The sequence below is a fragment of the Palaemon carinicauda genome, chromosome 25 (genome assembly GCF_036898095.1).
Source record: "Palaemon carinicauda isolate YSFRI2023 chromosome 25, ASM3689809v2, whole genome shotgun sequence".
NCBI classification, from domain to species: Eukaryota; Metazoa; Arthropoda; class Malacostraca; order Decapoda; family Palaemonidae; genus Palaemon; species Palaemon carinicauda.
This window is the reverse complement of record NC_090749.1, coordinates 100,030,050-100,056,143: the sequence shown is the minus strand read 5'-3', so window position 1 is coordinate 100,056,143 and position 26,094 is coordinate 100,030,050. Positions and strand designations below refer to the sequence as shown.

Genomic DNA, 26,094 nt, shown 5'->3' with positions numbered 1-26,094 from the left:
AAAAAACGAGAACAACGTTACCCGCTTGGACGAAACGTTTATTCTCCTCTCTCTCCCTCCGTCTCTATCTCTCTCTCTCTCTCTCTCTTGACTTAGAACCTGAGAGATGAGCCCAATTATATATCGTTAAAACATATTATTTATTAAAGGAAAAAAACTGAAAGGTTTCCCAAATAAAAAGTTCCTTTATTAGAATTAAAACCATTTAAGCTAAGAAAGAATGAACGAAACGCTAGAATCGGTTTACTCTTACTGCAACGTGAAACCGTGAAATACTCTCTCTCTATCGTAACGATAGAGCGCATGTTGAACGTTCTGAACGTCAACAACTGCGGAGACTAAACTAAACGTTAGTTCATCTTTGAAAACAGTACGAGACTATCAAAGAAATTCTTTCAAAAACATTAAAATTAAAATAGCATAAATTCTTAACAGGAAATACGATAAGACGGGCTCAATGTTAATTAACTTCGGTTCCAAGTAAGGACCGCCTACTATTAGGAAAGGTCGCATATAAACAAACATAAAATTTAAGTTTTATAAGTTTATAATAAATGGAAAGTTAATCGAAGAGGCCTATAAATGGCGGAGAGATATAAACTAAATCTATAACTTTGTTAAGCAAAATTACCAAAAACCTAAACACACTTCCGTCTAAGGGAAGGGTCGGTCATAAAAAGTGAAAGAGAGTCTATACTCTCTTCGACACCAACACTTCCGTCTAAGGGAAGGGTCGGCCATTTAAAAGTGAAAGAGAGTCCATACTCTCTTCGTCACCATAATTAAATCAAATTAATTCCAAAAGCTTGCTAAGCTAATGATAAAGCTTCCTGAATAGCGAAGGCTAAACTCTAGAGCAAATACATCACCAAATCGTGAACAATAACTCCAGAATCAACAGCGTATCCAAGTAGGTCTTGCCGGTGGCACGACAGAGGAAAAATTGAGTTCTTGTTGACAAGAAGTACTTGAGTACCTACTCACAGATGGCGCTGTTGTGTACACCCCCACCTGTATAGCGATCGCTGGCGTATCCCGACCGTAGATTTCTGTCGGGCAACAGAGTTGACAGCTACATGATCATCGGGTAAGTTTAATATTGAAAAAATAATAATAATAATAATAATAATAATAATAATAATAATAACAGAGTTGTAGCTTAGCTAGTAATAGCAATAATAATAATAATAATAATAATAATAATAATATAAAGTGCGTCAGATCAGTGATGACATTGCATGAAGCCACCATAAAACATCTGCAATGTTATTATCTAACGGTAACTAGGAGTTGAAACTTGACATTATGTCAACTTCTGATCACTGCACTATAGCAAGTGAGTTACCTAAACATGACTTTTGCTCAACAGATTGGTGCCACTACATTTGGCCGTCATAGGTAAGGCAGACGTTTTACTGGGACTAGGATGCAAAGGGATTTTTCCAAAGGACCCTTGACAGCTTGAACAAAGACTTTAACTGACCTTTGCTCATAACTTTCTAAAAATAAACTGAAGTGTAGACTTATACAAATTGGACCAAGATTGCGAATGAAAAATGAAAAAGGAAGTTATGAAGTTGTGTTTCTGACCAACCAAAATTTCATACGTCAAAAACCGAATTATCCTCTTCAGCACTAAAGCAGACAGCATTAATTGTCTAATATAATTGATATCCAAGCGAGATATCAAGGCACTAGATGAAAAGTAACAAATTGAGAACCAAGTGGCTTACCTTCAGGTGGCAAAACAGTCTCATAGATTCCAGTTCTGGAGGAATATGAGAAAGAAAAGTTCTCAATCATTTTTTCGAAGGGAAGAACAAAGCAAAGCCACTTCCTTGGGGGAAAGAGAAATTTCTCAGTATACCCTGAATTTGAACTCAAGGAGTAAGGCAGGTGATTCACTCCGGAGAATGATCCAGTATAAAGGTAGTATCGAATCTCTAGAATTCAAATTTTTCGAAAACTTAAAAACGGTTTTATTGCGAAATCAAAATCATGGTTTCGAAATGTTAAAGGTAGAAAACGATAACAAAAAAGCTACCGCTCCAATAGAATCATAGATTAATTCTCTATCATACATTATCACAAAGGATATTACACGATAGTTGACAGGCCCACCTAGTTTAGTGTGACCAAATCCAAGGGGGGACGGTAGGAAAGATCTTTTATGTGGCCCAAAGGTCCGCATTTATATATGGGCGGCCCAAATGATAGCTGTGCGGCCTAAAATACTTCTTTCCTGTCGGAAATTGGCTGAGAAGTCACTGACCTGGTCACCCTACGATTGATGAAGTCATATCTGATTACAAAACTTATTATCTAGTTTCTACAAAGGTAGTAAAGCATGTGTTAGAATAGGAAATGAAGTGAGTGATTGGTTTCCGGTGAGAGTGGGGCTGAGACAGGGATGTGTGATGTCGTCGTGGTTGTTTAACTTGTATGTTGATGGAGTGGTGAGAGAGGTGAATGCTCGAGTGCTTGGACGAGGATTAAAACTGGTAGGCGAGAATGACCATGAATGGGAGGTAAATCAGTTGTTGTTTGCGGATGATACTGTACTGGTAGCAGACACAGAAGAGAAGCTTGACCGACTAGTGACAGAATTTGGAAAGGTGTGTGAGAGAAGGAAGTTGAGAGTTAATGTGGGTAAGAGTAAGGTTATGAGATGTACGAGAAGGGAAGGTGGTGCAAGGTTGAATGTCATGTTGAATGGAGAGTTACTTGAGGAGGTGGATCAGTTTAAGTACTTGGGGTCTGTTGTTGCAGCAAATGGTGGAGTGGAAGCAGATGTACGTCAGAGAGTGAATGAAGGTTGCAAAGTGTTGGGGGCAGTTAAGGGAGTAGTAAAAAATAGAGGGTTGGGCATGAATGTAAAGAGAGTTCTATATGAGAAAGTGATTGTACCAACTGTGATGTATGGATCGGAGCTGTGGGGAATGAAAGTGACGGAGAGACAGAAATTGAATGTGTTTGAGATGAAGTGTCTAAGGAGTATGGCTGGTGTATCTCGAGTAGATAGGGTTAGGAACGAAGTGGTGAGAGAGAGAACGGGTGTAAGAAATGAGTTAGCGGCTAGAGTGGATATGAATGTGTTGAGGTGGTTTGCCATGTTGAGAGAATGGAAAATGGTTGTCTGCTAAAGAAGGTGATGAATGCAAGAGTTGATGGGAGAAGTACAAGAGGAAGGCCAAGGTTTGGGTGGATGGATGGTGTGAAGAAAGCTCTGGGTGATAGGAGGATAGATGTGAGAGAGGCAAGAGAGCATGCTAGAAATAGGAATGAATGGCGAGCGATTGTGACGCAGTTCCAGTAGGCCCTGCTGCTTCCTCCTGTGCCTTAGATGACCGCGGAGGTAGCAGCAGTAGGGGAGTCAGCATTATGAAGCTTCATCTGTGGTGGAAATGTGGGAGGTTGGGCTGTGGCACCCTAGCAGTACCAGCTGAACTCGGTTGAGTCCCTGATTAGGCTGAAGGAACATAGAGAGTAGAGGTCCCCTTTTTGTTTTGTTTCATTGTTGGTGTCGGCTACCCCCCAAAATTGGGGGAAGTGCCTTGGTATATGGATGGATGGATTATCTAGTCAACTTTTTTCAAAACTTTCAAACACTTTTGGGTTATTCAGGTCGACTTGGTTTTAGATTTCGATTCCAAACACTAATCGAGTAACAGAACAGAGTACATGCCGTTATGCCGTATTAGTATGCTACCCCTTGGCGCAAGATTCATTGAAATTATATTTTCTTCAAGACCCTACACATATGACCGTTATATTCAGACCATTCTTGTTTTTTACCTTATATTTTTTAAATAGTTTATTCTACCTACAAAACCAGGAGATATGAACAGAACATCTTCAGAGGAGACAATGACAGAGCTCCAAGAGTTTTTCTAAGTGGCAGCATGAGAATAGACAATAAAAGACAATGAATTTAAACACAAGATGGGGCTCAAGTAGATTGCAATCGCAAACAATATGAACATCAAGCAGACTACAATCGCAGAGGAGATCAGGTCAACCCTAAGAAGAACAAAGTAAGACACAGACATAAGTCGGTCAAATGTCCTATGAAATAACTAACAGTAAGTCCTCAAGATAAAGAGCTTTTGACTCAGGGTTCTTTCAAAGGTAAGACCCAGTGTCTGTAATTAATACTAAAAAAAATAGGTGCAAAATAGAATAGAGATGAATTGACTTCTTTTAAAACTTATGTGCAAATTCTTGATATATATGTAGATTCCTTGGAGTGCTTATCGTTCATATGTAACAGACTTCCTGTAATTAGCAATAATGTCCAGTAAACTGCGTATTGTAAGGGGCAAGTAAAAAGAGACGGGACGAGGAGACATGGAATTCCCTCTCCAGTATACTGTAGTTATTTCCTGTGCGATATCAAAGATGTACAGAGGATGGAAAATGGTTGTCTCCTGAAGAAGGTGATGAATGCAAGAGTTGATGGGAGAAGGGCAAGAGGAAGGCCAATGTTTGGTCGGATGGATGGAGTGAAGAAAGCCCTAGGTGAGAAAGGCAAAAGATCATGCTAGGAATAGGAATGAATGGAGAGCAGTTGTGACGCAGTTCCGATAGGCTCTACTGCTACCTGACCGTTGCAGTAACGGGAGTAGGGAAGTCAGCATATGAAGCTTCATTTGTTGGGAAAAAACGAGGGAGGGTGAGATGTGGCCCCCTAGCAATATCAACCTAACTCAACTGAATCCTCATCAGGCTGGGAGGAGCAAAGAGAAGAAAGGTCCCCTTTTATTCTTATTTTCATGTTGGCTACCTCTCAAATTAGGGGAAGTGACATGGTAGATAGATGGATAGAAGCTGATGACCCATAAGTAAGATATTAAATGTCACAAATTTTCAAAGTTATTTGTATTCCTCCTAACTATACATATTAGAATGCTTCAATAGGAGTCTGGTTTGTATCCGTATAGGAAAAAACAAACAATAAATGTTATCTTCATAATTCTGAAATGAGTATGACTGACAAGTCAGCAATAAAGGCAATGATCTGTACAGTACTCTCATGTGAACAAATATACTACAGTAGTTGCACAAACGATCATACCGCAGCCTGGAAGCCTTTTAAATTGGGCGTCAACACGGGATACGAAACTCCGCTCACGCGCTGAATTCCTTTCATGACCTCCGTATGATCGGCCATCTGTGGCACCCACTTCGGGGACACAAAACTGGAAAAACAAAGTGTAATTAGAAACACTGGACATATACATACACAGATATATAAATACATAGATAAATTTTGATAAAGAAAAATAGGTATGAAGTTGTGTGACTTAAATTATGTATCTTATATCTAAATTATAAAAAATCAATACTAAGATAAATTTTGATAAAGAAAAATAGGTATGAAGTTGTGTGACTTAAATTATGTATCTTAAATCTAAATTATAAAAAATAAATATGTTATTTTGATAATAAAATAAATTTTTGAATATACTTACCCGGTGATTATAATAGCTGCAACTCTGTTGCTCGACAGAAAAACTCTATGGAAAAATTCGCCAGCGATCGCTACACAGGTAGGGGGTGTACTCAACAGCGCCATCTGTCGTTCAGATACCCAGTACTCATTGTAAACAAAGAACTCAATTTTCTCCTCGGTCCACTGCGTCTCTATTGGGGAGGAAGGGAGGGTCCTTTAATTTATAATCACCGGGTAAGTATATTCAAAAATTTATTTTATTATCAAAATAACATTTTTCAATATTTAACTTAGCCGGTGATTATAATAGCTGATTCACACCCAGGGGGGTGGGTAGAGACCAGCATTACATGTTTACATCAAAGGAGCTAAGAATTTTTATTTCATTTTAGAAGTTATCAAAATAACTAAAACAAAATAAATAGGTACCTGGTAAGGAAGTCGACTTGAACAATTACTCTGCCTTTTTAAGTACGTCTTCCTTACGGAGCCTCGCGATCCTCTTAGGATGCTGAGCGACCCCTAGGATCTGAAGTATCAAGGGTTGCAACCCATACAACAGGACCTCATCAAAACCTCTAATCTAGGCGCTTCTCAAGAAATGACTTTGACCACCCGCCAAATCAACTAGGATGCGAAAGGCTTCTTAGCCTTCCGGACAACCCAAAAACAACAATAAAAACATTTCAAGAGAAAGATTAAAAAGGTTATGGAATTAGGGAATTGTAGTGGTTGAGCCCTCACCCACTACTGCACTCGCTGCTACGAATGGTCCCAGAGTGTAGCAGTTCTCGTAAAGAGACTGGACATCCTTAAGATAAAAAGACGCGAACACTGACTTGCTTCTCCAATAGGTTGCGTCGATTATACTTCGCAGAGATCTATTTTGTTTAAAGGCCACGGAAGTTGCGACAGCTCTAACTTCGTGTGTCCTTACCTTCAGCAAAGCTTGGTCTTCCTCATTCAGATGGGAATGAGCTTCTCGTATTAACAGTCTGATAAAATAGGATAAAGCATTCTTTGACAAAGGCAAAGATGGTTTCTTAACTGAACACCATAAAGCTTCAGACGGGCCTCGTAAAGGTTTAGTTCGTTTTAAATAGAACTTAAGAGCTCTTACAGGGCATAAGACTCTTTCTAGTTCATTTCCAACCATACGATAAGTTTGGAATATCGAACGATTTTGGCCAAGGTCGAGAAGGCAGCTCGTTTTTGGCTAGAAAACCAAGTTGTAGAGAACATGTAGCCGTTTCAGATGAGAATCCGATGTTTTTGCTGAAGGCATGAATCTCACTGACTCTTTTAGCTGTGGCTAAGCATACCAGGAAAAGAGTCTTTAAGGTGAGATCTTTCAGGGAGGCTGATTGTAGCGGCTCGAACCTGTCTGACATAAGGAATCTTAGTACCACGTCTAAATTCCAACCAGGTGTAACCAAACGACGCTCCTTCGTGGTCTCAAAAGACTTAAGGAGGTCCTGTAGATCTTTATTGTTGGAAAGATCTAAGCCTCTGTGACGGAAGACTGATGCCAACATGCTTCTGTAACCCTTGATAGTGGGAGCTGAAAGAGATCGTTCTTTCCTCAGATATAAGAGGAAGTCAGCTATTTGAGTTACAGAGGTACTGGTCGAGGATACGGATACTGACTTGCACCAGTTTCGGAAGATTTCCCACTTCGATTGGTAGATTCTAAGGGTGGATGTTCTCCTTGCTCTAGCAAACGCTCTGGCTGCCTCCTTCGAAAAGCCTCTAGCTCTCGAGAGTCTTTCGATAGTCTGAAGGCAGTCAGACGAAGAGCGTGGAGGCCTTGGTGTACCTTCTTTACGTGTGGCTGACATAGAAGGTCCACCCTTAGGGGAAGTGTTCTGGGAACGTCTACTAGCCATCGAAGTACCTCGGTGAACCATTCTCTCGCGGGCCAGAGGGGAGCAACTAGCGTCAACCTTGTCCCTTCGTGAGAGGCGAACTTCTGCAGTACCTTGTTGACAATCTTGAACAGAGGGAATGCATATAGATCTAGATGTGACCAATCTAGGAGAAAGGCATCTATATGAACTGCTGCTGGGTCCGGGATTGGTGAGCAAAATATTGGGAGCCTCTTGGTCATCGAGGTTGCGAAGAGATCTCTGGTTGGGTGGCCCCAGGTGGCCCAAAGTCTCTTGCATACATCCTTGTGGAGGGTCCATTCTGTTGGAATTATTTGTCCCTTCCGACTGAGACAATCTGCCATGACATTCAAGTTGCCTTGGATGAACCTCGTTACTAGTGATATGTTTAGACCTTTTGACCAGGTGAGGAGGTCCCTTGCTATCTCGTACAACGTCAGAGAGTAGGTCCCTCCTTGCTTGGAGATGTACGCCAAAGCCGTGGTGTTGTCCGAGTTCACCTCCACCACTTTGCCTTGAAGGAGAGACCTGAAGCTTTTCCAGGCCAGACGTACTGCCAGTAGCTCCTTGCAGTTGAAATGCATTGTCCTTTGACTCGAGTTCCATATTCCCGAGCGTTCCCGACCGTCTAATGTCGCACCCCAGCCTACGTCCGATGCGTCCGAGAAGAGAACGTGGTTGGGAGTCTGAACAGCCAGGGGAAGACCCTCTCTTAGGTTGATATTGTCCTTTCACCAAGTCAGACAAGACTTTATCTTTTCGGAAACCGGGATCGAGACCGCTTCTAGCGTCTTGTCCTTTTTCCAGTGAAAAGCTAGATGGTATTGAAGAGGACGGAGGTGTAGTCTTCCTAGTGACACAAATTGTTCCACGGATGACAGCGTCCCTACCAGACTCATCCACAGCCTGACTGAGCAGCGTTCCTTCTTCAGCATCTTCTGGATGGATAGCAGGGCTGGGGGCTGATCGTCTTGTTGTTCAGCAACGTCCTCATCAGAGGGTTCCTCATCCGAAACTGATGAGGAAACGGCAACGGAGTGGGCAACGTCTGGGTCGCTGAATCCGGTCGCACTGGTGGATGCGTGACGGAGCCGGACGCAATATCATGGAACTGCTGCACAGTCTGTGAACTGTCAACAACCATGGGTGCGCGAGGAAGCACAGCGTCAACCCGAGACTGTCTAGACCGTCTGGGTTGTGCAGTCAACACCCTACCGGGTTGCTGAGGTTGACGCACTGCGTCAAAACAAGTCACCTCTGCTGGTTGTTGAACGTCTTGAACGTCAACAACCACCTCCGAGCGTCGCTTAACGTCAACGTGCGGCTGGCAACCCACACTGGGTCGCATCGGTGGAGGAACCACCTCAACTGGCAGACGCGAGTAGGTTACCTCAGCGTCAACAGGGCGCACAACCGACCGTTTGGAAGGTTGTTGGCCAGAAGGTTCGGTAGCAACCTTCTCCGCATTTAAGTCCTCTATCAAGGACGCAAGCTTGGACTGCATGTCTTGCAGCAAAGCCCATTTAGGGTCTACGGGAGCAGGTGTGGCAACAGACGGGGTTAGAGACTGAGGCGGAACCGTTTACCATCCCTGAAAGCCTTGTTATGCGTGACATAATAGTACAGCAAAACTTCAAAGGCTCGACAACAGCTGTGAAGTTGACCTGTAAACAACTTGGAGCGTCTCCTGGCTAGGCGCCAGGGAGAGTCTACCAGAATTGAGAAGTCTATCTGGGCAGAGGCATGAACTCCCAAGCCGAGAACTTCTCTCGTGTCATATCAGACTCTCGCTCTATAAACCAGTTTAAAAGAAGGGAAAGCAAAGGCTGTATCCCCCAAACTCCTCCTGGTGAAAAACCAGTCGCCTAGCCAACGTAACGCTCTCTAGGAGAGCGAGAGAGCACTAGCTTAAAAACAACGGCTTCGAAGTAGCTAGGCCTAGTGTAAGCTCTGACGTTTAGGCGGACGAGGAGCAGCAGTTACAAAAAGATCCGGACGAAGATCCTTAAAAAAATCATCATGATTTAATTAAAGTCCATAGGAGGCTAAGCAGCTTTAGGCTCCTCTCCATTTGACAGAGTCCTCAAGGGAATATCAGTAGGAGGGAGAACAGCAACTTCCTCATCTATAGGAACCTTGTCCGATAAAAGCTGAGTCTCTCACTGGTGCATTAGTAGCGGACCAGAACGCAACGTCATGTAACTGCTTGACAGTCTGTGAACTGTCAACAACTGAACTGTCAACCACAACAGGTGCGTGAGGACGCACAGCGTCCACTCGAGACTGCTTTGACTGCCTAGACTGAGCAGTCAAAACGACTCTAGAATGCGGAGGTTGACGCACAGCGTCAAAACAAGTCAACTCCGATTGTTAGTGAACGTCTTGAACGTCCACAGGAGCATCAGGAAGTGGCCTAACGTCCAAATGCGGCTGAAAAACCACACGAGACCGCATCGAGTGTGGTTCTAAACAACCTGACTGACGTGACTAAGCTACGCCAACGTCAACAGTAAGCACAAAGGAACGTTAGGTTGGCTGAAAGCCAGGATATCGATGAGATAAACGGCTAGACTCAACGGACTAATCGGTAGAATAGTCTTCCATAAGGGAGGCAAGCATATACTGCATGTTTTGCCATACAACCCATTAAGGATCAACGGAAATGGTTGTGGTAAGAGACGAGGGTAACGTCTGTGACCGCAACACTTTGCCTACAAAAAAAGACTCTCGGAGTCTGTGTTACGCTTTTGTTAGGCGGCGAGCAGTTATCCGATGACTGCATAGGGTCAGAGCTGTCCTAATGGTTGCAACCAGGACGCTGGACCTGTCCTGAAAGGACTGACTTTCGCTTAAGGGCTTCGAAACCTTGTGACAGGTTTCTTATGCGAAAAGCCTACGGATGACGAGGAGAAACAACGTCTCTCTCGTCTTATGGTAGGGGAGATCTTGGTAAGATACACCCGATACCATAGAGGGAAAAACGTCTGTTCGTTGGTCAAGGCCTCTCAAACCCATAAGTCGTTTGACATTACTTCTCCCCTGGGCTTGGGAGCATGTAAGAGGTCCCGGACTAGGTGAACGACAGGCACGAACAGACGAACCCTCGGACGCAACACTGTAACACTTTGCGCCTCAGACGCAACACTGTAATACTTTGCGCATATCACTTTATCACTTCGATTTTCTGTTTTGCACTTATTTCTACCTGAAACACGCAATTCTACCCTTCATTAAAAGGTAGTAATTGTGAAATCAGTCGTATAATGCAAGCTCATTAATACCAGCAAAAAACAGAAAAACATATATTAAGATAAAAAAAAATCAGTGGTTGGGAAAGAGACTAAACACTAGTTCATATAACTACGTTTTCAATCTCTCACCGCACATAGCCTGGGGACGAGAATAAAAACCTAAAAACGTTTTATCCTTCCTCCCCGTACAGCGACTAGGGACGCGAGTAACACGAGAACAACGTTACCCGCTTGAACGGAACGTTTTCTCTCCTCTCTCTCCCTCCGTCTCTATCTCTCTCTCTCTCTTGATTTCGCACCTAAGAGAAGAGCCCAATTATATTTCATCAAAAAAAACATATTATTTGACTAAAGGAAAAAACTGAAAGGTTTTTCAATAAAAAGTTCCTTTAAATTAGAATTTAAAACATTTAAGCTAAGAAAGAATGAACAAAACGTCAGAATCGATTTACTCTTACTGCAAAGTGAAACCGTGATACACTCTCTCTCTATCGTAACGATAGAGCGCATGTTGAACGTCCTGAACGTCAACAACTGCGTAGCATAAAAAAACTAAACGTTAGTTCATCTTTGAAAACAGTACGAAGACTATCAAAGAAATTCTTTCATAAAATATTACATTTAAAAAGTTTTAAATCCTAAGCTTTTTAAAAGCTAATTACGATATAAAGGGCTCAACGTTGATTAACTTCGGTTTCCAAGTTAGGACCGCCTACTCTCAGGAAAGGTCTATATAAACAAAACATTAAAATTTATTTTTATATGTTTATAATAAATGGAAAGTCAATCGAAGAGGCCTAATAAAGGCGGAGAGATATAAAATATATAGAGGAAAATCTATAACGTGATAAGAATTACTAAAGGCCTAAACACACTTCCGTCTAAGGGAAGAGTCGGCCATTTAAAAGTGAAAGAAAGTCCATACTCTCTTTGTCACCATAATTAAATCTATCCAAAACGAGTTCAAGATTTAAGATGAAGATAAAACACCTGCATAGCGAAAGCTCAAAACTAGAATAAAGTACTTCACCAATTAGTTGTGAAAAAACTCCAGTTTAGCAACGGCGAATAAGAGAGTCTTGTCGATAGCTCGACAGAGAGAAAATTGAGTTCTTTGTTTACAATGAGTACTGGGTATCTGAACGACAGATGGCGCTGTTGAGTACACCCCCTACCTGTGTAGCGATCGCTGGCGAATTTTTCCGTAGAGTTTTTCTGTCGAGCAACAGAGTTGCAGCTATTATAATCACCGGCTAAGTTAAATATTGAAAAACTAAGATTTCATGTTTCATAAACAAACCCTTTAATGACATACAATTCACATTGGTACATTGGTACATGTGTTGTCCCTTATTTACACTCATAGAAGTAATATTCTCATACATCTCAAAAACAGAATTATTTTGTATTTCCTTAATATTAAGTATTTATTTTTAAACATCCAGAGCAACTTATTGTTCAATGGCCACCAAGATACAACTCTCATTACAATAACTGGGAACATGTATCAAATAAATCAAGGTATCACGGCATATGTCTCACAGGATTTTTTATACAGGAGAGGGGGTTCCCAGCCCCCTCGTCCCGTCCCTTTTAGTCGCCTCTTACGACACGGAGGGATAACGTTGGCGCTATACTAATTGTTTTTATGCCCCCGCGGCAACAGGTTAGGCTGGAGGAACATAGAGAGTAGAGGTCCCCTTTTTTGTTTTGTTTCATTGTTGATGTCGGCTACCCCCCAAAATTGGGGGAAGTGCCTTGGTATATGTATGTATGTATCACGGCATATATCTTACTATTTGCAAAGTTATCTGCCCCTTCACCAAAGTGAGACGATGTTCAGCAAGGAAAAGAACAAATAACTTCCCTAACCACAATGAATAAAGCCTTACCTTGTCACTTCTACGGCCTTATGCCCTGCGTGAGAAAGTCTGTTGATGAATTCTATCTTCACGTCAGTAGGAACGAGGGTCTTCTCATTCTGAAGTCCATCTCTTGGCCCAACCTCCACAATCTTCACTTGCCTCGGGTACTCCTGACGTATCGCCGAACTACGGATCTGAAAGATGGAGTCGCTTAGACAATATATTTGAGGGAATTGAATATATATCATGGATCTAAAAAGAGCAATCAATCATTATTATCATTTGCTATGCTACAACCCTAGTTGTAAAGCAAGATACTATAAGCCCAGGACCCCAACAGAGAAAATAGCCCAGTGAGGAAAGAAACAAGGAAAAATTAAATATTTTAACAACAGTAACATTGAAATAAATATCTCCTATATAAACTATAAAACCTTTAACAGAACAAGAAGAGAAAAAAGATAGAATAGTGTGCCTGAGTGTACCCTCAAGCAAAAGAAAACTAACCCAAGGCAGTGGAAGACCATGGTACAGAGGTTACGACACAATCAAAAGTAGGTCCCAGAGAGTAAAATAGAAGGGGTCATCTCCTTAATTGCAGGATACAGTAATCAACAGACATAAAACTGTCAGGCAACCTTCGTTCACTCAGCAATATGCAAAGCTACTCAAAATCAAAATATGTTCGTGTAGGCACACGTCTCGTTCATAAATTGCAATGGCGTTTATTGTTTGTGCTTGCAAACACGAACATTTTACGACGGAAAGTCTGCGAATAACCTAAGACAATACTGTACAGTACAGAATTGGCCTCTAGTTATTGAATCATTACGTAGTCAATAATAATTCTATAATATTTATAGCCTTAAAATATGTTATTTTTATTAATAAAATAAATTTTTGAATATACTTACCCGATAATCATGTAGCTGTCAACTCCGTTGCCCGACAGAATTCTATGGAGGGATACGCCAGCTATCACAATACTAGAAGGGGGTGTATTTACCAGCGCCACCTGTGGCCAGGTACTCAAGTACTTCTTGTTGACACCTCCTCAATTATTCCTCGGTCCACTGGTTCTCTATGGGGAGGAAGGGAGGGTCGATTAAATCATGATTATCGGGTAAGTATATTCAAAAATTTATTTTATTAATAAAAATAACATTTTTCAATATTAAACTTACCCGATAATCATGTAGCTGATTCACACCCAGGGGGGTGGGTGAAAACCAGTGTACAAGATTAAAGGATAGCTAAGTATCCCATATTTCATATAATCAGTTATCCACAATAACAATGAAATAATAAGTACCTGGTAAGGAAGTCGACTTGAACCGTTACTCTGCCTTTAATAAGATCGTCTTCCTTACTGAGCGCAGCGTTCCTCTTAGGAGGCTGAATCAACTCAAAGGTGCTAAAGTATACAGGGCTGCAACCCATACTAAAGGACCTCATCACAACCTTTAACCTTGGCGCTTCTCAAGAAAGAATTGACCACCCGCCAAATCAACAAGGATGTGGAAGGCTTCTTAGCCGACCGTACAACCCATAAAAAGTATTCAAGAGAAAGGTTAAAAAGTTATGGGATTATGGGAATGTAGTGGCTGAGCCCTCGCCTACTACTGCATTCGTTGCTACGAATAGACCCAGGGTGTAGCAGTACTCGTAAAGAGACTGGACATCTTTGAGATAGAATGATGCGAACACTGACTTGTTTCTCCAATAGGTTGCATCCATAACACTCTGCAGAGAACGGTTCTGTTTGAAGGCCACTGAAGTAGCCACAGCTCTCACTTCATGTGTCCTTACCTTCAGCAAAGCAAGGTCTTCTTCCTTCAGATGAGAATTTGCTTCTCTAATCAGAAGCCTGATGTGGTAAGAAACTGAGTTCTTAGACATTGGTAGAGAAGGCTTCTTGATAGCACACCATAAGGCTTCTGATTGTCCTCGTAATGGTTTTGACCTTTAGATAGTACTTAAGAGCTCTAACTGGGCAAAGTACTCTCTCCAGTTCGTTCCCCACCATGTTGGACAGGCTTGGGATCTCGAACGACTTAGGCCAAGGACGGGAAGGAAGCTCGTTTTTAGCCAAAAAACCGAGCTGTAAGGAACATGTAGCCGTTTCAGATGTGAAACCTATGTTCCTGCTGAAGGCGTGGATCTCACTTACTCTTTTACCTGTTGCTAAGCACACGAGGAAAAGAGTTTTTTAATGTGAGGTCCTTAAAAGAGGCTGATTGGAGCGGTTCAAATCCTGATGACATTAGGAACCTTAGGACCACGTCTAGATTCCAGCCTGGAGTGGACAACCGACGTTCCTTTGAGGTCTCAAAAGACCTAAGGAGGTCCTGTAGATCTTTGTTGGAGGAAAGATCCAAGCCTCTGTGGCGGAAAACCGCTGCCAACAAACTTCTGTAACCCTTGATCGTAGGAGCTGATAGGGAGCTTACGTTCCTTAGATGTAACAGGAAGTCAGCAATCTGGGTTACATTGGTACTGGTTGAGGAAAACTGCATTGGCCTTGCACCAGCTTCGGAAGACTTCCCATAAAGACTGATAGACTCTGAGAGTGGATGTCGTCCTTGCTCTGGCAATCGCTCTGGCTGCCTCCTTCGAAAAGCCTCTAGCTCTTGAGAGTCCTTCGATAGTCTGAAGGCAGTCAGACGAAGAGCGTGGAGGTTGGGTGTACCTTCTTTACGTGAGGTTGACGCAGAAGGTCCACTCTAGGAGGAAGAGTCCTGGGAACGTCGACCAGCCATTGCAGTACCTCCGTGAACCATTCTCTCGCGGGCCAGAGGGGAGCAACCAACGTCAGCCGTGTCCCTTTGTGAGAGGCGAACTTCTGAAGTACCCTGTTGACAATCTTGAACGGCGGGAATGCATACAGGTTGAGATGGGACCAATCCAGCATAAAGGCATCCACGCGAACTGCTGCTGGGTCTGGAATCGGAGAACAATACAAGAGAAGCCTCTTGGTCATCGAGGTAGCGAATAGATCTATGGTTGGCTGACCCCACAGGGCCCAAAGTCTGCTGCAAACATTCTTGTGAAGGGTCCACTCTGTGGGGAAGACCTGACCCTTCCGGCTGAGGCGATCTGCCATGACATTCATATCGCCCTGAATGAGCCTCGTTACCAGCGTGAGCTTTCGATCTTTTGACCAAATGAGGAGGTCCCTTGCGATCTCGAACAACTTCCTCGAATGAGTCCCTCCCTGCTTGGAGATGTAAGCCAAGGCTGTGGTGTAGTCGGAGTTCACCTCCACCACCTTGTTAAGCTGGAGGGACTTGAAGTTTATCAAGGCCAAATGAACTGCCAACAACTCCTTGCAATAGATGTGAAGTGTCCTTTGCTCCTGATTCCATGTTCCCGAGCATTCCTGTCCGTCCAGTGTCGCACCCCAGCCCGTGTCCGATGCGTCCGAGAAGAGACGGTGGTCGGAGGACTGAACAGCCAATGGTAGACCTTCCTTGAGAAGAATGCTGTTCTTCCACCACGTTAGAGTAGACCTCATCTCTTCGGAAACAGGAACTGAGCCCGTCTCTAGCGTCATGTCCTTTATCCAGTGAGCAGCTAGATGATACTGAAGGGGGCGGAGGTGGAGTCTCCCTAACTCGATGAACAGGGCCAGCGATGAAAGTGTCCCTGTTAGACTCATCCACTGCCTGACTAAGCATCGGTTCCTTCTCAGCATGCTCTGGATGCATTCTAGGGCTTGGAAGATCCTTGGGGCCGACGGACAAGTCCGAAAAGCTCGACTCTGAAGATCCATACCCAAGGAGACAATGGTCTGGGATGGAACGAGCTGAGACTCCTCAAAATTGACCAGGAGGCCCAGTTCCTTGGTCAGATCCATAGTCCATTTGAAAATCTCCAGACAGCGACGACTTGAGGGAGCTCTTAAAAGCCAGTCGTCTGACGGAGCCGGACACAAGATCATGATACTGCTGCACAGTCTGTAAACTGTCAATCATGGGCAAGCGAGGAAGTACAGTGACAACCCGAATCTGTCTAGACTGTCTGGGTCGTACAGACAACTCCTTAACGGGTTGCTGAGGTTGCCCACTGCGTCACAACAAGTCCCTTCTGTTGGTTGTTGAACGTCTTCCCCGTGACACATTGACTCCGTAAACAAAAAATCCTCTAACAAGGACTAAGCTTGGACTGCATGTCATGCAACACAGCTCAAGGTCTATGGGAGCAGGTGTGGTAACAGACGGGATTAGCGGCTGAAGTGTAACCATTACCTTCCCTGTAAGCATGTTATGCTTAAATAAAAGTCCATAAGAGGTTATGCAGCTAAAGGCTCCCTCCAAATGACAGAGTCCTCAAGGGAATATCAGAAGGAGGGAGAAAAGAACTTTCTCATCTACAGGGACCTTATCCTAGAAAAGCTAAGTTCTCTGAGTGAGGGTTCACTGGTGCAAAGCAGCAGACTAGAAGGCAACGTTATGAAACTGCTTGACAGTCTAGTGAGTTGGCAACAACCCAAGATGTGTTGAGAAGCATGCGGTAAGGTATGCAGAGCATGATGTATGCAGAGTATGCTGTATGCAGAGCATGCTGTATGTAGAGCATGTTGTATGCAGAGCATGCTGAATGCAGAGCATGCTGTATGCAGAGCATGTTGTATGCAGAGCATGCTGAATGCAGAGCATGCTGAATGCTGAGCATGTAGTAAGTAGAGCCTGCTGTAAGCAGAGCCTGCTGAAAGGAAAGCAGAGCGTGTGCATGGCGTTTAACATTTCTCAGAAATTCCATGACCAGTGCTAGAGTGCTTTATGCATGCTTGCATGGGGTTTAAACCATGGTATGCTGAACAGCAGAGTCAGAACGAGCTGGAACAACAACAGAGGTTTCCTCAACTTGAGGGAAAACCTGAGGTTCAGACTGCATAGGCTGAAAAACAGACGGAGCAGAAGGCAGGTGCAAGGGTGAAGGAGGTTGACTCCTAGCAAGAGTTGCATCCAAGGATTGCACCAGCTGAGCGGAGGACGGAGGCGGAGTAGTCCGTTCCTGTTCCTGAGAGATGAGTGGAGCATGAGAAGGTTGAGGCTGCGCAGAACAAGGTAAAGTTCTAGCAAGCTGAGGCTCCTGAGGCGCAAGTGCATGGTGTAGATGAGCTTGCCAAGATGAGGGTTGAACTCGGTGCAGCGCTGGTTGAGCAGACAGACTCACGGAGGGGAGAGGTTGTTGTACCCCAACCGAGAGTTGCACCACTGGTGGAGCAGCAAGGGGAGGAGGAGGAAGAGTGTAACTCTCCTGATCCCAAAGCAAGGGTTGCCTTAAAGAAGGCTGAGGCTGAACAACACTGTGAACAGCAAACTCCGAAAGTGGTTCAACATCGTACGCCTGGCAGATGGTGCTGCGACCAGGCGGAGCAGGTGCAGGCTGAGCGAGCACAGGCGGAGCAGGTGCAGGCTGGGCGAGCACAGGTGCAGCGAGAACAGGTGGAGGGAGTGCAGGAGGTGCAACACTCTCAGCCCGACACTCACGCATCAAGTCCGAAAGCTGTGCTTGCATGGACTGTAGTAGAGTCCACAACATCATACGCCTGGCAGATGGTACTGTGATCAGGCGGAGCGAGTGTAGGAGGAGGGAGTGTAGGCGGAGGCGTAGGAGCAACACTCTCAGCCCGACACTCACTCATCAAGTCCGAAAGCTGTGCTTACATGGACTGTAGTAGAGTCCACAACATCGTACGCCTGGCAGATGGTACTGTGATCAGGCGGAGCGAGTGTAGGAGGAGGGAGTGTAGGCGGAGGCGGAGGAGCAACACTCTCAGCCCGACACTCACTCATCAAGTCCGAAAGCTGTGCTTGCATGGACTGTAGTAGAGTTCACAACATCGTACGCCTGGCAGATGGTGCTGCGACCAGGCGGAGCAGGTGCAGGCTGGGCGAGCACAGGCGGAGCAGGTGCAGGCTGGGCGAGCACAGGTGCAGCGAGAACAGGTGGAGGGAGTGCAGGCGGTGCAACACTCTCAGCCCGACACTCACGCATCAAGACCGAAAGTTGTGACTGTATGGACTGCAGTAGAGTTAACTTGGGGTCGGCAGACACTAAGTTCTGCTGAGGTAAAGCCTTAACAGCAGAGATCTGTTGTGGCAGAACCTTACTCCTCTTAGTCGGAGTGTAATCAACTGAAGACTGAGGAGAGTCAGAGCTAACCCAATGACTGCATTCGGGTTGTGAACTTTAACTTCGTACGTCTGGCATAGGTCTGGACTTAACGTTTAAGAAGTCTTGAGACCTGAGACCAGCGTTACTCTGCCTTTATTTTCTCCCCTAATCTCTTCTGCAGACGAGCAAAATAAGGGCTCAATCGTCTGCGGGTGGGAGTGACGGTCTCGGTAAGACACGCCCACAACCACCGAGAATACTTCTGTGCGCCGATCAAGGCCTGCTGAACCCTTATGCCCTTCGACATTGCTTCTCCCCTGGGCTTGGGAGCTTGCAAGAGGTCCCGGACTGGGAGGACGACTGGCGCGCACAAAAGTACCCTCACGCACTAATCACTTATCACTTTGATTTCTGTTTGCACTTATTTCACTGAACTCGAAACTTTAAGTGGTTTGTACCTGAAATACGCAATTCTATCCTTTCTCAAAGTTAGTAATTGCGAAAACAGAATTACAATGTAACAGAAAAATCTAATGAAAGATAAATCAGTGGTTGGAAAGAGACTAAACACTAGATCACTCTAGAAACGTTTAGTTTCTTCCCCTAAAGAGACTAGGGAGAAGAGCAAAAAAAAAAAAAAAAAAAAAAAACGATAACGACGTTACTCGTACGCCTGGCAGGCTTGAATGAAACGTTTATCCTCTTTCTCCCTCCGTCTCTATCTCTCTCTCTCTCTCTCTCTCTTGACTTAGAACCTGAGAGAAGAGCCCAATCATATATATCGTTAAAACATATTATTGTTAAAGGAAAAAAAAAAAAAAACTGAAAAGTTCCTTTATTAGGATCAAAACCATTAAGTTAAGAAAGAATGAACAAAACGCTAGACACGGTTACTCTTACTGCAACGTGAAACCGTGAACATTCTTTCTCTATCGTAACGATAGAGTGCAAGTTGAACGTTCTGAACGTCAACAACTGCAGAGACAAAACAAAACGTTAGTTCAGCTTTGAAAACAGTACGAGACTGTCAAAGAAAATCTTTCAAACTCTGTGGTGGAAATAGCATAATATGTTAACAGGAAAAACCGAAATGACGGGCTCAAAGTTTATTAACTTCGGTAAAAGACCGCCTACTATTAGGAAGGTCGAATATAAACAAATATAAAAATTAATTTTAATGAGTTTATAATAAAAGGAAGTTAATCGAAGAGGCCTATAAGAGGCGGAGAGATATAAAATAAATCTATAACTTTTGTTAAGCAAAATTAAGAAAGAGAGTCTAAACTCTCTTAGACACCACACTTCCGTCTAAGGGAAGGGTCGGCCATTGAAAGGTGAACGAGAGTTTATACTCTCTCGTCACCAAAATTAATCAAATTAATTCCAAAAGCTAACTAAGCTAATATAGAAGTTTTCCAGTAAAGCGACAGCCGAAATCAAAGAGAAATACTTCACCAAAGTCGTGAAAATACTCCAAGAACATAAGCGTATCCCAGAACGTCTTGCCGGAAGCACGACAGAGGAATAATTGAGGAGGTGTCAACAAGAAGTACTTGAGTACCTGGCCACAGGTGGCGCTGGTAAATACACCCCCTTCTAGTATTGTGATAGCTGGCGTATCCCTCCATAGAATTCTGTCGGGCAACGGAGTTGACAGCTACATGATTATCGGGTAAGTTTAATATTGAAAAAACTACAATTATAGTACAGTACAGTTTATCAATTAATTTATGATACTTATCAGCGAAATGCTTTTAGTTTAGAGGAATCAAATATATTTTATATTAATTTTTTTCTTAAAAACTTTAGTCTTTTCATAAGTATATGACTCCAACAAAGCTGGAGCAGTTATCAAAATTTAATGAATTAGTTACAACAACTGACAGTCGGTGGGGTGAAAAATACCGCTCCCATCTGTCGGTCTGCGAGACTAAACACGTTTAACCTTAAGGCCTACAAGAATAAAACCATTGTCATTTAATAGGAGACTTACCCTTCCAGGGAAGGAGGTCACTATGAATCAAAATATGGATGGTTTAACTTTTCTTTGGAAAAGTTACAGATCCTAATCCTGTGCAGAAGCAGAGGTGATGATTCCTACAAACTTCCAAACAGTCTGAACATGGAAATAACAAAGGCGTTAGGTATGCCAAGAGTAAATGGTAATCGGTCATACGAGAACATATATCCGTGTACAGGACATGTTGCCCAAAGGTATATGCATCTAAAAAAAAGGGTTTGAATACATTCTATCCATCCTCCCCTGTCTGGAAAGATATCTCTGGGCCTGTTATTATCATTATTATTACCAAAAGTAATTGCTGCATCAGTGGCGTTAATTTTGTAATGAACTCTTTCGATTGTTCTTATTATCTTTTTCTCTTTATTACTGCATTCTGCCAGTAACTGTGAAAGGGACAGAGTTCATGAGAAAGGTGATGGAGAGCATACCATTAATAATCCTTCTTTAATTAGAAATGTACCAGTACACATTATTAAAAAACAGATATTAGATGCAAAATTAAGTGTCTTTGCCGTGGATTACTTTCACTAGGGGTGTATGCACAAAGAGACATTCAGTTTATCTACACAAAATTTCAAAATCCCTAAAATTCGGTAAAAGAAAAAAATTATAAAATCATTCAACTCAACCGGTTTTGAGCAGGGAGAAGGTCTTCTCTGTCATTTTCAAGAGTAATCTGTAAAACCGGACCCATTTGCGGGAGCTTATATACGGTTTCCAGCTTCAACGTCAGCTCCTTATTGGTGATGGACTGCCTGAGGTCAGAGGTCATAATGGCCGGAAGGCAGTTACCTCAGGTGGATTAGCGTACTTGCTGGTATTAGGGGATTAAATTCTTCTTCGGGATAATCCCTAGATTGGCCTCCGGTCTATAGTTTCACTAACGAGAACATTAGTAAATAGGGAGTTATTGCCTCCATAGATGTTGAGTCCTTATTTACTAATGTTCCTGTTAGGGAAACTATAGACTTAATATTGGACTGAGTTTATAGGTATACATACAAATATTCCCACCCTCAACGTCCCCGAGGCCTCGCTTCGTGAACTATTAATATGCACCACATAGGGGACACACCTATATTCAGAAGGACCACGTCACCATGGGGTCCCCTTCTGCTACAAGTATAGAAGAAGATGGACTTGTCACACCAGGGGAAGCTTCAGAAGTCTAGGCTGAGAACAAAACTTTCCGCAGCGTGAGACCACAACTTTCTTAGATTCAAATCGTTGCCGTTGGCCACCACAGCTACAAGAGAACCTTGACGAAAAAGAGAAGTGTTACTTCACTAGAGGAAGGTCCTACTTCCACTTTGATATGAGGATTGCTCCGAAGGCAAGCGTGGATCTCCTCCCCCTATAAATTCCTACAGAGGACATAGCCCTAGAGGAACCCAAGGGATACACAGCATCCAAGAAACACCACAAGTAAAGAAGTAGCTATAAAGTTTCCTCGACATCACTTTTGGCAAAGTCAACGCTGATACTAAAGCATTCGTTCCTACCCTTTTTCTTCTTCATCTTTTCGGCAAACTCCACTTGCAAGCATCAAACGGGGACGAGTGTAATCAGTTATGAGCCCCAGAAAAAACACATACTGTACTGATGATTGGGATCAATGGCAGGTTTTGACATAAACTTACCACACTTCACAAAAGGTTTACTCGAACACAACTACATCTCTATGCTTTTCCATTCTGGAAAGAGAGAAAAAGAAAAACAAAACGTCCAAAGAGAGGCAACCAGAGTACGTCCGTACTGTTTGAGGCAAGCCAAAAGTGCTTGTCTCGCTTATTGAAAGGTGGATGGTATTTATAACTACATTTTTAAACCTTAATGACCATTCCAGCTTTACTGAAGTCATATCCCTATCAAAGGAAAATGGTTAGCATTTTGTAGGAGCAAAGTTACCTTAGAAAAGACCCGCATGATAATGAAGAGAGAAGATACTGTTAAAAGATGTCAACTACAACTGAATCACTTACCTCTACATACTGGGACTGTCCAATAGATAGCATGAAATAAAAGATTTTAACTTAGAATAGTAAATAACATGCAGTGTATTTTGCAAACATTTGATCTAGTGGAAGGAATCACCATAAGCACTTGTCCATTAGAAATAAATTTCTACCTCAAAGAGATTAAGCCCACGGCACCTCAAACGAAAGGAAAGAGTTACTAACCAATTTAAAACTGTCCGCAAAAGTTGGAAGATAAAACCGATGCACTGAAAGAGTTACCTTGTGAGGCTACAGCCTTACGTTATCATATTCACTTACTAGGAGTAATTTGAATGAAACGCTATCAACTGGGTTGGCTGGTAGATCAGGTAGTTGGGGAAAGCTCGCTGGTACAGCATGCAAGGGAGTAGCATCACCAGGGAACTCCAGAGGTGCAGCAGTAATTAAACTCAAACTTCTTTTATGGCATTTCAATTGAAGAGTTCTGAATTAGATCCCAGTGTGAGGAAGAAAATTATTAGATCTACTTCTTGGGACTTCACCCCCCCAAAAAAAATAAAAATTGTGTTATTTTCTAAAATGGAGTCTTTTATAATTTAAACATTTTCCTAAACTACTACTTTATATCCTAACAGCATAAAATTCTTAGTATCCCAAAAGTGTAGAGTTGGCTGGATAATAGATACGTAAACTATTCTGATTGTAAAAATGCACTCAAAGTTCTAAAGATTATATTGAAAGTTATATTGCAAAGTTATGATTACCCAGGAAGGAAATCTGAGCATGTAAATGGAAACTAACATCGGCCAATTGATTTAGTATTGTACATTCCTATTTAGGAACTTCAAGTTAGTTCATCAAATATTAAGTTCTTTCACTTCATCCATGACTTCTAATAACATTCCCTACAAACTATATCCATCAGAACATGAAGGCCCTCGGTAGAAACAGGGGCATATAATTTCTAAAGAAAACGGCTTGCATATACCAGATCTAGAACAGTAGAACCAAGGAGACTAAAAGCATCTTAATTCGAACAATTAAACGCTAGGAAAATAGTTTTCATTATCTTCTGACTTGGAAATCAAATAATAATTTAGATATCGAATGGCCAAGGGCCACGACACATATCAAAGAATTTAATGTGCGGCAGACACACTTTCCACAGATATCTCCCAGTGCATACCAACAACATATCACTGTTTCTCTCTTAAGAACCACAATAAAACGAGGCTGCAGATCTCTATGGTAATAGAGAAGTGTGTCCATATCCAGAGTAGCAAGGTAGCATTCCAATTTGGCCATCAATTTTCCTTACTTCAGGTAAAGGGAAGTTCAATGTCTATCTATTTCATTTGCTTATTTTCTATTTTGCCTAATTTTATCCCTTTAAGAAATGTAAACTGTGTAAAAAAAAACATTTATATCGAGTAACATTTGGAGTTTGAAATGAATTATAATCCTATTAATATTATTTCTTAAAATGCAAAATTAGTTCAGTATAAAAAAAAAAACTATTTTACTAACCTTCAGAAACAAATTCCTTTATAACTATACTTTACATACTGATCCAAGCCACTATATCAGAGGAAAGGTAAAAAAATACATCCTTAATGGGCCAATACACTTAAGTGTAGTTGAAACCAAAAAAACTCAACAAATTGGGAGAACCTAACTTTGTGAATCCATCCTTAAATAGCCTACACCTTTGGCACCCCTTCTAGCTACTACCCCAGCACCGTTCAACTGACAGTTCCAAGATATTGGTACTGTAGTTTACAGTAGGTTGGGTTTTAAAGGTTATTCATGAATGGCAGCAACAAGAGATAGATACATTGCCCTATCAAGCAGGACAATGCACTAGAGACTGACCATATTACATATGATCAGCGCCTCTCTCCACCCAAGCTAGGACCAAAGAGGGCCAGGCAATGGCTGATGATGACTCAGCAGATAGACCTTAAGACTCCCCCCCCCCAACCACCCCTATCCTTAGCTCACAAGGATGGTGAGGTTGCAGCGACCAAAGGAACTAACAAGTTTTAGCGGGACTCGAACCCCAGTCTGGCAATCACTAGGCAAGGACGCTACCACCAGGCAACCACAACCCCTTTGTACATAATTTAAGTTCTTTAATAGATAGATTGAGCTATGGTAGGTTAAAGTAGGGCAAGGTAGGCTAGAGTAGATTAGATTAGAGTATGGTAGGGTAAATTAGGTTAGATAATTGGTAATTTTGTATATTATTCCATGCTAATGTAACCTAGGAAAAAAACTACTGTTTCTTACAGAAAAAATTACGATCTCTTCAAAAATGACACTCGTTTCCGTCGCAAATGAATAGTTTCAGAAATATATATACATCTATATCCTACGTTACCAATAATACACAGTGTTACCAACGTTGACGTATGGTACACAGAGTTACCAACGGCACGTTGACATTACTAAAGACAGTAATGATAGATATTTCCATAATGTAAATAATTTCTCCATATAAGTTTTACTCAATATATAAAATGTACAAAAAGGGCACAGAACCTAACAAACCCACCTAACCTAGCCTAGTAGTATGACAGGTCACAAAATAACATTTGATCTACATTGACGTTGGCAGCACTGGTTACTGTATTTTTTCATGACACAATCTTTGTAACGGCGCCTCCAAAGTTTATCCAGATATACTGTTTTGTATTTTCCTCCAGTTATTATAATTTCAAGAAGGTAATGTATAGAGAAGAAAAGGCTTGTTTTACGTTTATATATCGATTCCCAGTATGTTTTCCCCACCCAAAACCCCGAGTTCCCACTGGGGGTCCCCCATTATTGGAGGATATAGATGTATATTTATTACTGAAACTATTAATTTGCGACGGGAACGAGTGTCATTTTCGAAGAGAGCGTAATTTTTTCTATAAGAAACAGTAGTTTTTCCCTAGGTTACATTAGTATGGAATAATATACAATGAAACCAGATAATTTTGACTTACAAACTGTGACCCAACTTTCTACGAATGCTCCCAATATACTTCATAACCCTTACATGCACCCTACAAACACATCTCCTTTTCGGGGTGTATGTATGATAGCGGCCACCTGTATGTAAGATTACGGCAGTCTAAGGGGGGTCTCAAGGTGCGTTAGCACCCCTTCCCCCCAGGCATGTAGATAAGGACATGGCTTGTAGGTTAGGTTAGGGGAGAAAGTTTAGTTTAGTTGATGTCCATTTATAATCCACAAGAAAGGAACTGGCCGCTGACATACAAATGCTCCCAATATAATACATATTATAATAATTAATATCATATTTTTAATCAAATAAACATGAATAATAATGTCAATTCCAATTTCGGATTCATTATCACCTCGCTCCGGTACCAAAACCCCCGGTTTCATCTTCCCCCAAAAAAGGTTTATTAACTTACGGTAGAGACGCCATATCTCCTGCAGAAGGTCTTTAACGCCCCTATGACATTGGCACGGCAAGTTAAGGTTCCCATAACTCCTCTCGGAGAGAAGAATTGGTAAGAAGTTAT

At 42.4% G+C, this 26,094-nt stretch overlaps 1 protein-coding gene across 3 annotated transcripts in view; it reads right to left on the bottom strand.

The window, feature by feature from the left end:
* The window catches only part of LOC137618734 (hydroxymethylglutaryl-CoA lyase, mitochondrial-like), a 69,812-nt gene that overhangs the window by 26,264 nt on the left and 17,454 nt on the right, over positions 1–26,094 (bottom strand). Inside the window, exons 1-4 of one of the 3 annotated variants that reach the window (XM_068348902.1) lie at positions 25,984–26,094; positions 22,877–23,042; positions 12,482–12,648; positions 5,075–5,198 (exon numbers count right to left, since the gene is read on the bottom strand). The exon at positions 25,984–26,094 is cut by the window's right edge and continues 59 nt beyond it. In XM_068348902.1, the coding sequence (XP_068205003.1) occupies positions 5,075–5,198; positions 12,482–12,648; positions 22,877–23,042; positions 25,984–25,997 (471 nt within the window). In that variant the 5' untranslated portion in view covers positions 25,998–26,094. The remainder of the gene's footprint in view (positions 1–5,074; positions 5,199–12,481; positions 12,649–22,876; positions 23,043–25,983) is intronic. The other 2 variants (XM_068348903.1, XM_068348904.1) reach the window with 2 other exon arrangements.